At 40.2% G+C, this 15,787-nt stretch overlaps 1 protein-coding gene across 4 annotated transcripts in view; it reads right to left on the reverse strand.

Moving 5' to 3' along the window:
- Positions 1-461: 461 nt before the first annotated feature.
- CNOT10 (CCR4-NOT transcription complex subunit 10) overlaps positions 462-15,787 on the reverse strand; it is a 37,273-nt gene continuing 21,947 nt past the window's right edge. The window contains exons 13-19 of one of the 4 annotated variants that reach the window (XM_082314382.1): positions 13,692-13,772; positions 8,531-8,644; positions 6,548-6,678; positions 5,727-5,762; positions 5,494-5,621; positions 2,344-2,419; positions 462-739 (exon numbers count right to left, since the gene is read on the reverse strand). In XM_082314382.1, the coding sequence (XP_082170508.1) occupies positions 585-739; positions 2,344-2,419; positions 5,494-5,621; positions 5,727-5,762; positions 6,548-6,678; positions 8,531-8,644; positions 13,692-13,772 (721 nt within the window). In that variant the 3' untranslated portion in view covers positions 462-584. The other 3 variants (XM_082314381.1, XM_082314379.1, XM_082314380.1) reach the window with 3 other exon arrangements.

Here is a 15,787-nt window from a genome sequence, read left to right on the forward strand (position 1 = left end):
ACCTTGTCGCTCCTTGTGACCTGCTAACCCACAGCTGCCAGTTTTAAGGACAAGAGAAAGATATTTGAAAGACACTGCTACCACTGGGCACTAGGGCCTTACCCTGTTAACACTGGAGCTGTGCTATTTATTTGCACGTAAAATAATCTTAAACAAGGTAACCAGAACAGAACCCATAGCAAAGTTAGGCAAAAGCCTCTTTGAGCTCACATGTCAAAACACAGCAGCCATAGACCCTACACCGCACAACCGCTATTTCAGCAGGACTGCAGTTCAGGTAAATGGTATTCTCCTTCCAGTCACTTTCCTCCCATCTATTCTCTTCAAAAAGCGCTGAATTACACACCAATTCTTCTTGGTAAGTAAACTGCCACTCACATTCAAAACAGATACCAACCTCTCTTCCTTTATGAAATAACCTTTACAAACACCTCCAAGCCCGCCTTTTTGTTTACATGTTTTTATTAAAAATTTACATAAATGAACACACTCCAGCAATTGGGGTATGTGGGTGTCCTAGGTTAAAAAAATATACAAAATCCCGAGCCCTCCTGGGCAGGGCAGCAGCAGGTTGCAGCACAACCTCACTTCCTTTGAACAGTGGTGAAAGCTGGCATCTGAATGGGCTGGAGCGAGTGGACCGGCTGAAAAACAGGCTTCTTCCGCATGTCGGAGAGTGTTTTCACAGAAGGGAGAAGCTGGTTTCTCTTGATGATCTGCAGTGCCAGCTGCGTGTTACCTACGAGACAACTTTCGATTAAAAAAAAATAAAAAGTACCTTTGTATGACTTCGGAGTTGTCAGAACAGAGCTGGCAAGCCAGCCCTGGGCCCAGGCCACGTACACTAGCGGCCTTCCACTTCAGTGAAATGCTGACAAGGACATTAAAAGTATTAGATAACAGTAAATGTGAAACAACGGTATTGCTTGATTCTGCCTATTCTTAGCTGGAGATGTGGACCTTTTATCTCAGAGCTGGAAGATGCCAGAGCACCTTCTAAATTCCTGAAGGGCTCCTCTTCTCTCTCCCCCCCTGCACAGTGCGGCGCTAGATCTCGCCCAGAACACTCTCACAATGTGACCTTACAGACAGTAATGCACATGTCAAGGGTGTATTTAAACAGTGTTTTTAAAACAAGAAATCTCATTTTCAACTGTATGCATGGCCTATCAAATAAATAGCGATATACATGGAAATATTCTTTGTTAAAAATTAAGCCTATAAAATTGTAGGAGAAAACCTGCTATGTTCTGACAAGAACATTTCTCCCTCTTACCAAATACTTTTCTGTCACTGAAAGTTTTAGTTTCAGAAGAGATGCACCGTTTTGTTTGCATTTATAGAACAAAAAATGTTGTTAGCTCCTTTTGGTTCTATACTTAGAAAGCGGCGAGAGACGTAAATCCCACTTTCTACTCTTCTGCTCTGTACTTCTTTGTTGCAGAAGGGTTTCCGAAATTCCAGCTTAGACACGCCTTTATAAGAAAACTCTTGTAGAAGTCTCAATTCTGAATACAAATGCTGAAGTCCTCTGCCTGCCTGCAACGCAAGACACCTCAAGGGGAAGGGGCACACCGAACATTTCAGAACACTCGGATATTAAGCCCCAAGGGGTGCAGGTCCGCAACCACGACAGCTTCAATGGTGCAGCTGCACCAGTCTGCGCACGCTGCAGAATTCAAGTGCAATCTTTCCAGTTGCCCTGTTATGTAGACGTTTTTTCCCGTGCAAACACAGCGAACCTTCAAAAGGAAGGATTTTGGAAGAGAGAGTTATCAATATTACAAGCTTTGTTACAGTACTTGCTACGTAGCCCTTGACATGGCTTCTTTGGGAAACCTGGACTGCAGTTGTCTTTTAGTGAAAAGCCTTTCAAGCCTTCTTTATAGTATGAACCTCCTCAAGGGTTTTACTGAGCCTATCCATGACTGCAGATTTCTGCACAAAGCATAGAAGACTTCAGCTCAGAAGATGAATGTTTAGGTAAAGTCTGGAGTGCGTACAAACAGGACTGCAATAAACAGTGGAAACGAAGGTGCGGATACATGGATCCACAGCAGTGTAAAATGGAGACAAGGCCTAAAGGGTGTCATTCAAAATACTGACACAACTCTACAAAGAGAAGGAATGCTGTCGACCGCCCTCCTCCCCTTGTATCCCAAATGTAGGTCGACAGAACATTTCAAAACTTAAGAATTTGTTTTAACATTTTGCCTATGAGGGCTAGCTGTAAACTTCAAGGCAAAATCCAAAATGTTAAAAATACCAAGTTACATTCACCATTGCAGCTTACATGTTAAATTAGGGATTTTAATGTTGGGGAAAAAAAATGCAATTCCTTACCATTTTGTAATTCAAGATATACAGCCAGCAGAATAGCCTCTGGAGGGATCTCTTTGGGGTGGATCAGTGAAGCAGCCTTATTGAAAAAGAAGAAAGGGGTGGGGAGAGAAAGTGCTTAAGAGAAACATCCAGCTCAAAGAAAGAGCCTCTTGACAAGACTGCTCCCATCTTCTTAGATAACAAAAACAAAAAACGATTCATAAACTAAGATACGATTTTCCAAACTAATGCACTCTATTAGGTTTATGCATGCAAGGAGAGACTGAAAGATTATCTGCCTTGTGAGACTGTTTCACGCTAATTAGCAGCACCATCTGCTGTATACTTAGGTTAATACTAATTCTTGGGCCAATCTACTGTGTTTTCCTGGTGAGATGACAGGTGAAGAAGGTAAGCTCCACTGCTCCAAAGTTCGGAATACAAAGTTAACAAGGATCATTCATTAGCTTTCCATATACAAATATTTTTCAGCTATGAAGTCAATGAAGCTGTCTTCTATGTTAGCTCCAGACCTAACTCCCTGCTCTTGATCTACAGCACACTGGGCACGTGCCATTGATTTAATTTGGCTTTTAAGGTCCCTGTGCTCCATCTGAGAGGTGTCCAGAGCCTCCAGGACAACATGGCTCTGCCGAACTGCCTCCAGACATCCCAGACAGGTCCCTGCTTTCTGTCTCACCAGCTTCTACACCCAGAGTCTCACCATGTATCACCAGACTGCTTCTCATTCCCTTCAAACAGAAGGGCCTTCTCCACTTTTAAATCTTAGTGGGAAAGGGGTGGAGAAAGCAAGGGGTGGGGGACGGGGAGAGCGGGCTACCAGGCCTTTGAAAGTTAAATATTATTTCCCTCCTCCTTATCCTTTGCCTTCCTTCTTCCAAGGTCACTGAATATCATCCATACTGGTATTTAAGTACCACACCAGTGGTTCTGCATGGTAATGCCCAGCCATGAATAGAAAGAAAAATGACGAATAAGAAAGAATTTCTGTCCCAACCTCTGAAACTTACTATTTTCAACTACATTTCAAATGTGAACATTTGATAATCCTAGTACAAGGATGACTCCCATGATTTCAGTAAGACTGAATCCTGCAAGTCCACCTTTTCTATAAGTGCCCAGTCCTGGAAAAATGCACATTTGACTCTATAAATTTGTACAATTAAATTGTAAATTGATCCATTTCCTGAGAAAGAGAGGACATACATATTTGCACAAATGACGACAAGGTAACAGGACTGATTCTGTATCAAAAATGGGTGCAAGAAGATGATTTGCTACAGGGATACCTGGTTGTGGTGCCTGGTATCTGCATCTTTTTACAAGAAACAGATGGTGGAGATGCTCCCTCAGAAGAAACCACTTAGTTAACAAGCTAAATAAAAATCAGCTGATCTGGCCATCCACAAAACCACAAAGAAACCATCCTACACAGTGTTTCACATCTGGCAGTTCAAGATTCAACAGCCAGTAGTAACATGGGGTCTGTTCTTCTAACAGAGAGAGAGAGAGTGAGCAGCTCCTGACAGACCTGATCTCACCAGGAGCTCATACTGGGGACATAGTTTGACCACCAATAACAGAGGACCCTTCTCATCCCTCTATAATCTGCACCCCATAATCCAGAATCTGAACTCTCCTTATAGTGTGGTAGGAAGTAGGTAACATAAGAATTAGGAAGACTGAAATGCAAAGGAAATCGCTTCCCTCAGTCCTTAAATAAAACCAAAATGCCAAAACAAACAAACAAAAAACCCTACAAAAAAACCCACGCCCAAAGACCCACCACAGCCAAGTTCTGGAAATACCCTATTCATCAATCCCTGCTTTCTCCCTTTATGCAAAGCTTAGTCTCTGGAAGCACCCTGTACTACTCTGGCTCAGGAACTCTGAACTGCGACATAAGTTTCGTTGTTTTAGGAAGTGTTTCTCAGATGCTCTTCAGAATGGAGAACTGGTAATTATCCAATTTTAAAGCTACCTTAACAAGCAGTTTTCAGCAATTACCTCAAATCCCTCAGCATTTCAGCAAATAAACCTAGAATCTCACTCATAAGTTAAACACTTTGTAATACTTTTTTAGCCTTTATTCTGTTGCTCTGTGGGACCCCACTAGCCATGGGGGCCATGCATCTTGTTTCAGTGAAGGATATATGCTCTCTTGCTCCCCCTCATACAATGCAACTGCACACACAGAATAAATAATGTGTGCATACAAAATAATTAATGTGTGAGGCTTCCTAAAAGCACTGGATTTATTGTAGATGCAGAAACCTACTATACTTTACATCCACAGATGGCCTTACACTCCTTTGGGCTTTACACACGTGCTACAGAGCCCAAGCACAGACACCTGCCCAATCCTAAGAGGCCTCAGGAGGAAAAAGTGCAAGACAACCGCCTTAAGCAGTTAAGAACTTCACAGAAGTTGAACCTGTTCACCTATACAACTACTACGAAGTAATTTGGAAGACTGCTGTTTCAGTTTGCAGATTGACAATGAATTTGATTAGTCTGCCTGACGGACAGGAATGGCTGCAAAAAAGAGAGACAAACATATCATCACTGAAAGAGATTGGTCCCAGCCATAAGAAGGACCGAATGACACAGGCTAAGTGGAGAGTTTCAAAAGCAGTACTTGAGAATTCTTGGGGCAAGAGGCAGGCAAGAAACATATCTACAGCAGAACTGTAGTTTGTTCTCGCAGCCCTAAAGTTAATAGCTTAGATGGCGAGTTATTAACTGATTAGAGAGAAGTAAACCCAAGGCCCTCAAAAACTTTCTCCTCTGAAATATAACAATAACTATTGGGCCATTAAAAAAAACAAAATAAAACAAACAAACAAAAAAAAACACCTTAGAAAAAGCAACATGGCTTCTTAGTCATATTCCACTGTTTTGATACGATCTAGGGGAAAAAACACACTTGACATAGTGGTACTGAACTATTTACACAAGGAACAAATTTAGATTTCATTTATTTTTTGTTACTAATATAGGTTGGTTCATAAAGACAGAAGAGAGCCGCCATCTCAGCAAAGTCTGCAAATAAGCCTGGGCTATGAAATCACCAGGATTTGCTGTGATCTAAATGGCACTTTGAAGGAACTATGTTTGTCCCTAAAGTTGTCTCGAGATCGTTTTCCATACCTGATGAAGACACTTTCGAGCTTTGTCATATTCACTCCTCAAGCAATAAGCACTTCCAAGGTTAAACAACATCATTGTTCGTGCAGATGTGACTGAACTGGGATAACACTGTGGGGTCTGCTTGCCAGCTGCAATTAAAAAAAAAAAAAAAAATTCTTTTTTTTCTTACACTTTTATTCCAAACTGGCCAAGTAAGTTCCTATACTCTGCTGAATATGGTGGCTGGTACTTACAAGATTCCATTGCCTCATTCTCTCCTTTGTCAGACCCTACAAAGAAAAAAAAAACACAGCAAAACCCATTATGTTCCATGAGCTTTTTGTATTATTTTGTAATAAGCTTTAAAAGATACAAATTTGCTTATTTCTTCATGGTCTGACATTAAAGAGGGAAAACATATCAGTTTGCTCAAGAGTTTATGCCAGTTAAGACTTCCTATGTTCAATGTTTTGCTTTTAGATTTGCAGACGAGTACAGTGAAGTTTAAACTGCAGACATGTCACTGAAATCAGAGCTGCTGTAGACTTAACTATACAGACAGGCTCTGAAGTATTTTTCTGTTACAGAATACACACTCCCAACTGGAAGCACTGCAAGAAGATTAAGATACAGATTAACTAAATTCTCCCCACTCCTATCTCTCACCAAATACAATAAGTAGACTTCACTGGTACTCCAAAGCCTGGCTTAGAGACTAAAAAGCTGGAAGAGAAGGTATGAAGCCCAAACTTAACCATAATTGCACACTTAACAAAAGCAGCTTTCAAAAGTTACCTTCAAGCAAGTCAAAACACTACAATATACAGTTCTATTTATGTTACACCATTAGCCACTTCAAAGAAATGACAAACATGCAAAAGACAAACCAAACACAAAGTAGGAACTAAAGCCAGGAAAACAAAAACACAACAACAAAAACAAACAAAAAAACCTCCAAACAACCTACGGTCTTAAAACAAGATGTCTTAATCATCATTATATTTGTATATAGAAAGTTACAGCAGGAAGGCAGCTGAAAGCATAACCAGTTCTAATGAAGTGTGGATTCATTAACCTTGATCCTGCTCATTTGAAGAGATCCCGAGGGAAACATCAGTGACATTCTCAGGGTTCAAGTGAGTGATGGCATCAGATATTCTGTCTAGAGAGATCAGAGCTTCTGCTGCATACAAATGCCCAAGAAACCTACAACAGCAAAGAGTTAGGCAGAAACGTCAGCATAACAACCCCCACAATTTCTTATGTAAAACAAACTAAATGCAGTTTTTAATGCAAGCACATGAAAAATTAATACTCGAAACACTTGCATGGAAGTTACCTTGCTTATAAAGTATTGTCATAATACCTAATTCTGCCATTTACTGCTTTTAGGCACTAATGTTGTAAAAAAATCTGCACCTGAGTAATGACAATTCATTCATGCACAGGAATTGCCATTCCAGGAAGACAGTACCTTGTTATGGCTTTATCTGAGACTTAAAAAAGGAATCCTTACAAAAACACCCCAGGATATGGATACATCTATAATTTGAGGTGTTAAGTGACTTTACATTCAATAAAAATCAAACTAATTCTGCAAGATATCTGCATTTCTAAGGACAGCAGCTATACGGGCCTCTCCATGGGGCACAAACACCTTTCCAACTGCAGGTTTTGCAAAAGAATTAAGCAAGTCTGATGTTTGACATGTGTAGTTCAGCTCAGCTAATCAGCAGCTTTCCTTTTCAACTTTGGAACAGAAGGAATCCTGTTGATCGAGAGCATAGTTAGCTTGCAAATATTTAATGTGAAACAAAAGTTGGGCAAAGAAGTTCACGCTTGTTCTATGCAGCTGTATACAGTACACTTCAAAGTGACTGTATAGTTGGTTGTAATGAATTACAAAACATCAGGTAAAATATCAGCCAATCATCCAAAATAACTTCTGCAACTTCGATCTGATAAAGCAAATGTAACTTTCTATGTGTAACTTATTTTACTTAAGAGAACAGGAACAGTTCAATATTCCCAATCTGCACAAAAGCCTGGTTTCCTGGACCAGGATATATGGTGCTCTGTCTTTGCAAAAACCGGTCATCTGGTATTTCTTGCATTACATAATGGTAACACTGCCTTCACAAAATTATGTGTTACCTTGCAAACTCCTCTAATATCTTGCATATACAATGACTGTGCAAAAAGATGAGCTTCTGCAGTAGTTTGAAGCACGGAAGCCAAAGAATTTAATTGGCATGGACCATTTTAGAGTATGCTGCCAGAATATAAAAATAAGCACAAGTTAGTGTGCTTTCCTCAAGTACATTACCAGTTTTGAAAATTATCATTACTACCATAAAAACCTTCTACTATATTTTATCCTGTGTATGACACAGGAATTAAATGCACAAACAAGGTCAGAAGGATGGGGCTAAAGCTGTCTTTTTTGGATTTGCAGAGATGTATGAGAACTGGTGGGTAGCAACAGAATGAGCTTTGAATATGTTTCAAAACATACAGTGCCAAATGAGAACTGAAAAAGAGAAACTGAAGAATGGAACCTATATAAGCAACAGCAGCAGGCGAAGTGGCAGTCCTGCACACCCAAGATCTGGTACCCTACCAACTGAGCAAACCTTCCCCTCCGAGGCTGCGGTTTCACAAGCGAGCTGTCAGCAGCGCGCTGGCTTGGGCTGGTGTTGTCCACCCCCAGCTGCTCATTCCTGCCCCTTGTGCTGTGCCAACACAGCCCCACAGTGAATCAGGACAGGAACCTGACGGCCCTGCCACTGCATGGGACCCATAGCTGGAGATTAACAAGTAGCAACAAAAGCAGTGATAGATTCCGAATTACGTGGAATTCATACCCAAGCGAGGGGACTCACGTTCCTGCGTGTCAATGAACATTTAGTCAGGGCTTCAACAAGAACAGGAGCGGGTCAAGCAATTCTTTGCATCAGATACAGAATTGGCAAGCAGCTACAGACATTGGAAGCTTCAACTCAGAACTCTCCAGCAAAAAGCAGGGCTGAGAAAGAAGAAATGACCACATCAGACTTACTTAAGAGACCCTGACAGCTTTGGTTGCTGAAGGAGTTTATCTGCGTGATTCAATGCCATAAGGTTATCACCCAAAGCCAGAGCCACATAAGCACTACACGCAAGTATTGAGCACCTGGAGGGAAAAAAAAAAAAAAAAAAAAAAAAAAGAAAAAAAAAAGAAAAAAGGGAGGGGGGGAAAGCCAACATGTTAAATTCTGTGATTCCAAATGCAGCTGTTAAATTTCTTTCTTGTTAAGCGCTGAAGAAATAAATCATAAACTTTCAATAATGTCTTTGCATCAAACTATGAAGTGAAGGAGCTAGTGTTTCGTTATCTGTAGTCTCAATCGCATTCTCTGAATTAGCAGACACATACATTGTGTTCTACCAGTATAAACCAAGGACCACCATGGTGTGCTCAGTAAGATTTTGCAATTTTGACCATAAATAACAAATTAAAAAAAGATGGATCGCACCACATGTGTCTTTTTTTCTCATGGACGGTCTCCCTTTCTCACCCTCTTTTTATTCTTTTTGCCTTGCACTCTCATTTGTACTTCCCTGCCCTCCCCTTCTGCTGCAGCAAAGGGTAGCAGATTTGTAGATTTTTATAACATACACTACAAACACATAGTAGCAATCAATTAAGTTGTAACATATTTCACTCTTACATCCTACAATGTTTGCACACAGGGAGACAATAAACGCTGGAGAATTTGGCATTTCCAGTTTTGTGTTCAATTGAGAGCTGTAATCCGCTGCCAAGACTCTGATTGATATGTGGCATTTTGTTGCTGTCACAGACTTTCTTATCTTTCCAAAACCACAAAATCTCTGACAGTTCCTGTAATGAAATCTGAACTACTTTAATTTTCCATATTCAAACAATAACCCCACATCGGGATGCCATCATTAGGCCAAGCTTCACACTTTGTAATAACTTCCCCCACCTCCCCAAACACAGCACTTGGGGATATTTTCCATGTCGTAAGACATCATTCAGCGCAGGCTGCCTCGTCCTCTGGGCACGAGCCTCTGCCCGCAATGCCTTGCTGTGAGCACGGACTCGGTCCTTCTCCAGGGAGGAAGAGCGGATCCTCGTAGCGTGGTCTCATGTTGGGAGCGGTGGGAGGAGAGCCTTCGACTCTCCTGTCGGTAGGTGGGCTATTACTGCGCCAACCTTCTGGCAACTGTCAAGCCCACTTTCGGTCCAGCAGTAAGTCATGTAATTCGTGGCAGGACCTGGGGTGCCTTTATTCCCCTTTCCCAGGAGGCATGCTCCTTAATTATGCACAAGCGGGATAAGAAACTTCAGTGTTTCTCCCTACCCCCCACTTCCTCTCCACCGTGCCCAGATGTCACATCGAATCTGAACACATACAAAAGCTTGAGAGAGGGAAAGGAAAGTTTCCCCAGATCAAGTCCCAAACCTAAAATATTTCTGAAAGGTTGCGACCGGGGAGGGGGAGGGAAATCTCTGTAATAACAGCCTGCTTCTAACTAGCCTCTTTTCGTCTCTGCCTCAAGCAAGCACAGCTTTTAAACCAGCAGAGATGCTAAGCATCACCAGCTAAATACCCTTAGACACAAGTCAAGGCCTGCAGAGTTCGTTGCTGCTGCCCTTTACACCAATATGGGTCTTCTATTTCCCACAACTTTTTAAAAGCCTAATTTTATTTCTGGAAGTGTAAATTCAAAACACAAGACACACTCCAATCACACAATAGGTAAGTCCAGCAAAACTGAAACCTACTCCTCTGCTCTAAGGACTCGTCACTGTTTAAGCTGTGTAAGAGCTGGCAAGATTCTTCAGCAACAGCCGTCTAAAGAACAAGGAAATATTCAGGTTTTCTTCCCTGCAGTACTGTTCTTGCACACTTGGATCCATTGTTGAGCCGGCTAAACCAAACGCTCAAGAGAGCTGACAGCTAACCGGAGCAGAAGAATTGCACCACAAGGGAAAAGACAAACTAGTTTTTCACCCCAGTCAGGATTCTGACAAAACTCCACAGGTCGCCTTTGAGCACGGCAGACTTCCAGCATCACTGAGCCTCTGCATGCCCTAAATAAAACTGCCTTTGCACTAGGAAAAAGAAAAATGTTTTTTTAAACTGCCAGATTATGTCAAACAGCCTCTTGTGTAGGTCTAGGCAACAAGATTTGTCAGCCCACACCAACTGCAAGTTTACAGAACCCAAACTCCACATCTGACTTGGCTTATTTCTCAGGCAAAGGGCGAGCCAGAGCAAATCCAGTTCTTCAAAACCGACTATGAAGGCACCAAAAATGGTAGTTTTAAGAGAACACCACTAATCTGAAATAAATTAAAATAGCTAACTATGACAGTTTATATCCACTATTGTGCTACTTTTTATATTTCAATGCAGACAAAACAAACGAAGATATTAAGAAATACGGAATGCAGATGGTGCTTACTCAATGTGGAAATTCAGCACCAGCAAAGGGGAGATGGGGGAGAACTACGCAGTGGCTGACAGTGAGGAAGAAGAGAGTGAGGCGGCTATGGATGACAACCCTTGTGAGCTTCCAGTATCATGACAGGGCCAAACAGACCACTGCAAATCTTTAAAGCAGACAAATGAGGCAATACTGGGTAGGCATGGAGAAGCTGCAAGGTATACGGGTGAGGAATGGGGGTCGTTACACTATTACCCATGAAATTATTAGCAATGCCTGTGATGCTCCTGGAATACCATATACAATACTAGGGTATGCACACTTCAAAGATACCGAAGTAAATAAAATGAATAAAGCATAATGATGGACTGGAGATGGCCAACAGAAGAGCAAAAAGAAAGAAAAAAAAAAAGGGTAAAATTGGATCACATGCCTTACAGCAAGGGCTTGCAGTTCAAATCTATTCAGGACAAAGTGGCTGATCAAACTATTCCTTTATCTCTAGCTGCTTTGAAGGGCAAAATTAACATTTTCACACAAAGTTGTTCAAACTAGGGAGGAAAAGGCTACAACAAGGTCTATTGCTATCCATCTCAACTTTTACAATAAAATCCACAGAATTTTCCAAATGTAGCACTGTAGTCTACCAGAACTCCTTTACTCTTTATGTATCCTAACAGTGTTGGGTTGTTCTGGCGTGGTGAAACATACCACAGGCTGAGAGCAGAGCGGGGGAACTGGCCTCTCGGAAGATGAGAAGAAGTGAGGAGCAGAATTATTTAGAAGAAACTCAAAAGAAAAATCTGGAGTTTCTACTTCCTATGCATAAATTCTCAGCAATGTTTGGTGTCCTCAGACTTCTGCTTGTTGCCTTTAAAACCTTGCAATTGAATTACTATTTATTATGAGAATAGTCTGTTCAACTAATTTGTGCACAAGTACCAAACAATACATATGACACATAAGCCTTTTCTAGATGGTATTTTTAATTTTTAAGAACTATTTAGGGGCAAAGTCAGTCAGTCATTTTAAACTCTTATTAGGATGTGCAACTGTACCAAATCATGCAAAAAAGCATTTAAGTTGCCCATTTCAGTCCTAGAAGCAATAGAAGTTTTTTAATCCAGTGACTTAACAGGGAAAAGCTGAATTGAATAGACACCTATTCCTCAGGATAATCCTTCCCAACATTCAGAATTTTTTCTTAATTTTCCCTGGCTAGACAAGAATTTTAAATTTTCTCACTTAGCTCCTTAGTTAGCAAGACTACAGGAATACACTAACATTTGAGTATAACGTATTTTGCTTTTCACAGCTATCTGCAGAAACCTAGAAAGCATTTTAGCAGAACCGCTCTCTAGGGATGTCTAGTCCTCTGGATTTAACCACCAAAGCAAGTATTACAAAAAAATAAATCAATGCTTTTCCTTTCCCTATATGATGTTCTTTACCAGAAGCAGTGTAATTCTTGCTAAACTGATAAGTTTTTCCTAACATGTTGTCAGGTTTCATCAGCAGATAACAACAGCTGATTGTGAAAGAAAAGACTACGTATAAAAAAAAAAAAAAAAAATCACAATGTGACACCATGTAATTTTGACATGTGGCAACCACATTTTCAACAGCCAGAAGGAAAAATAAAACAAAACAAAAAACCACAACCAACCCACATCACTGTTTTTAATCCAGTGCTTTCTATTTTGAGTAGCATGCTCTTGTACCACTTCAGAATAAATAATCAAGGTCTCAGTAATGTCTCCTCACAGATTCCTGCTAAATTGCTTTTAAATGAATACAAGTAGATTTGCTACACATAGTGGAACAAAGTAAAGGTTAAGCTGGTCATTATAAAAACACAGGTTACCTGGGGTTAGGCTGGAACAGAGTGTTTACCCAAGAGTTTAAGTGGGAAATTACTGTATGCTTTGTCATAATGGAAACTTAAAACAGATTTCTTTTTTCTAAACAGGTGCAAGCTTTATAGTGAGAGAGATTTTCAACGGGCTGGCAGCCACCTGAAATAATTAACATTGCCAGCTAATGATAACCTTGTTGGGGAAAAGTAAAGAGGTTCCAGATAACATGATACTTATTTAGACACATGGGAGCTACTCTGCTTGGAGAGCACTCAGACTGCTCAACAAGTAGTTTAAGGATCTTTGAGAACACGAAAAAGTCTACAGTCAAATTTTACAGTCAAGTTCTTCCATGGTGAAGAAGTCAAATGCCTGGGAAGAGGCAATTTTTCTTTCTGTTTTGTGCAAACTATGGGTTTACTCCTGCTGAAAGGAGCACCGTTCTTATCTGAAAGCAGAATAGCTGCTTTTACCACTTTTTTTTTTTTTTTTTTTTTCTTCCATCTAAGAAGCATATAATGTTGTGGGGGCTGAATTCCAAACTAGCCTTACCAAGGCCTTGAAGGGAAAAAGGTACCATACGTTAATTTCCACCCCTTCTACCAATCACAATAGCCACTGTCCGGTTTTTAGCTTTGTTGTTTATGAGACTTTATTTTTTTTAGTTTTGCCCAATATATAAGGCCAAGCCTATAAATCTACCTTCTGAATTGAAATTCAGAAGGACTGGACTTGAAGCCCAGAAGAAAGGAAGCACACACATTTGAAAAAAGGCATCATTAGATTAACAGCTACAATTCAACGTTGCAAGTGCCTAAAAAAAACAAGCTAGCAATGACTCCAGAATCATGGCTCAGTTTAAGAGGGGGCTCATTTAGTGGCGAATATTTTATATTATTTACTTGCCTTAAATTTTCTAATTCCTGTTTCTTCAAAGGCGAAGAAGGTGGAGCTGCAATGAATTTATCCCCTTCATGACTTTTATTGCTAGAATAAAAACAGTGTATTAATCATAGGGAGTGACTATAAATAATCAATTAAAAATTCTCACAGTAATGAGCATTTGATATTTATTCACTCTATTTAAAAGGACAGCAAAAATTCTATAGCCTAAAAAACAGGGAAATGAATGCAGAAATTGAGGCACATGCTCTTATCCTAACAGTTCTATTTGAGAAGGAAGAAGGGGGACATTTGCTGGGAAGGATTTGACTGACAGACCAAACAACCCACGCCATTCTCCACAGCCTCAAGCTATTTTTGAAGTTTGGTGTAGGACAAGAACTTTAAACTGGAGACACGCAGAACTTGCTGCATTTGTAGCCTCTCTTCTTTTAGCCTGTAAGAAAAGCAGTAAACTAGTTCTCTCCCTAGACATCTTAAAAACTAATTACATAAATATTCTAGAAAGATAATCCACAAAGTGCTACAGCTTCCTTTAGACTTCTAGCTGCCCTTTATTTTTATTATTATTTCAAAATGTCTTTTTTTTTTTTTAATAAAATGCCACTTTCTTAAAGTTACACTTGGCTTTTTTTGGGCTAGCAGGTATTTGCTCTATTGAAAAGGTACACAACTTTGCTCTTCAATAAGCTGAAAGACAACCTCCTTCTGGAATGACAATGGAAGAGAAGGTTAACAGCTGCACCTTGGCAGAGAGACACTAGGGTTTAGAAACAACAGATTTAAAAAAAAAAAAAAAAAAAAATCGGAATTGAAACCAAGTCTGTCCACCTAAAAAGAACTTTTTCATCGATGTTTTGTATTTTTTTATTACAAACAGGTAACATAACTCCAACTTAGACCTTCAAAACAGATAGCAACAGACTCCAAGGAAACCTGTACTCAACACTGTTGAAGCATATATATTTCATGCCTTTGCCAAAAATTAGATTAAAGAATTACCCTTAACCACTGAAAAGTATTGACTGTTCTCTTGGGAAGAACAGAAGAATCTGTCTCAGAGTCAGCCTGCTCAATTAGTGGGATTTGCTTTAAAACCATCCTGTTAGTGTGATTTTCTTCAAACGCCTTATACCTTTTACTGTTCTCTTCCAGAAGGTCCCTTGTCAGAAGGAACAAATCCTTGGAGAGCCTTTCAGAATGTGACACACAGATTTAAGAACAGCCTGCTTTGTTGCTGGATATTTTGAAATTGGCAATGACCACTGGGAGATATGAGGGAGTCTTTTTAAAAATTTTTTTAAGCTGAAGAAGCATCTGGTTTTGAAAGCAGAAGCTAGTAAAGGATCTTCCTGTACAGGGCATATTTTCTTTTCCTCACTCCTACAAAAACAAACACCCCACCAAAAACAACACAAAAAAGGAGGTCTTGCCTGAGTAAGGGCCACCATTTATTTTTTCATCACTGCCACTCAGTTGGCCCCATAAGCTTAAAACTGAAGTCTCATTTAAACCAGAGGAGCTTCAGCTCAACGGGCTGCATACAACTTGCAAGGGGAAGTTAGTTCACAACCTCCAACCTCGGTAAGCAAAAAAGAAACACCTCCCTCCTCCCCAAAGTTTATAAATCATTTGGTCACCTGACAGGAAAGAGCGTCATTAGGAAAAAAGGGTTACAGAGAACAGCCTTCAAATATTGTTGCAGCAGTGGCAGCCACCGACTCCCAGCCCTAGTCTATCCCCACACAACCTCAGAATATATGGAGATGCACCTTGTGCCTACACAACACAGCATATGTGCAGTAAATCCTGCCACATGACAAACAGATCTTATCTTCTTAAAATTTATCTGTACTTGGGTCTGACAAAAAACATTGTGTTTTTTCATTACTCTCTAAGTAGTTCAAGTTCTAACATAGCCACTTTTTCCAGACTAGTTATTGTAACTCTTCCCGTCTCAAAATGGTCATTAATGAAAGTGCAGGCTATGTCCAACACAGTTAGTCTTCAAAAGGAAGTTTGGAATGCATCAGGATTGACGTAAAAAATTAAAACACCTTCCTGCTATTTAACATTTGACATACATTCTCTACAAGTTA

Source organism: Platalea leucorodia (assembly GCF_965183815.1).
Source record: "Platalea leucorodia genome assembly, chromosome: 1".
Lineage (NCBI taxonomy): Eukaryota > Metazoa > Chordata > Aves > Pelecaniformes > Threskiornithidae > Platalea > Platalea leucorodia.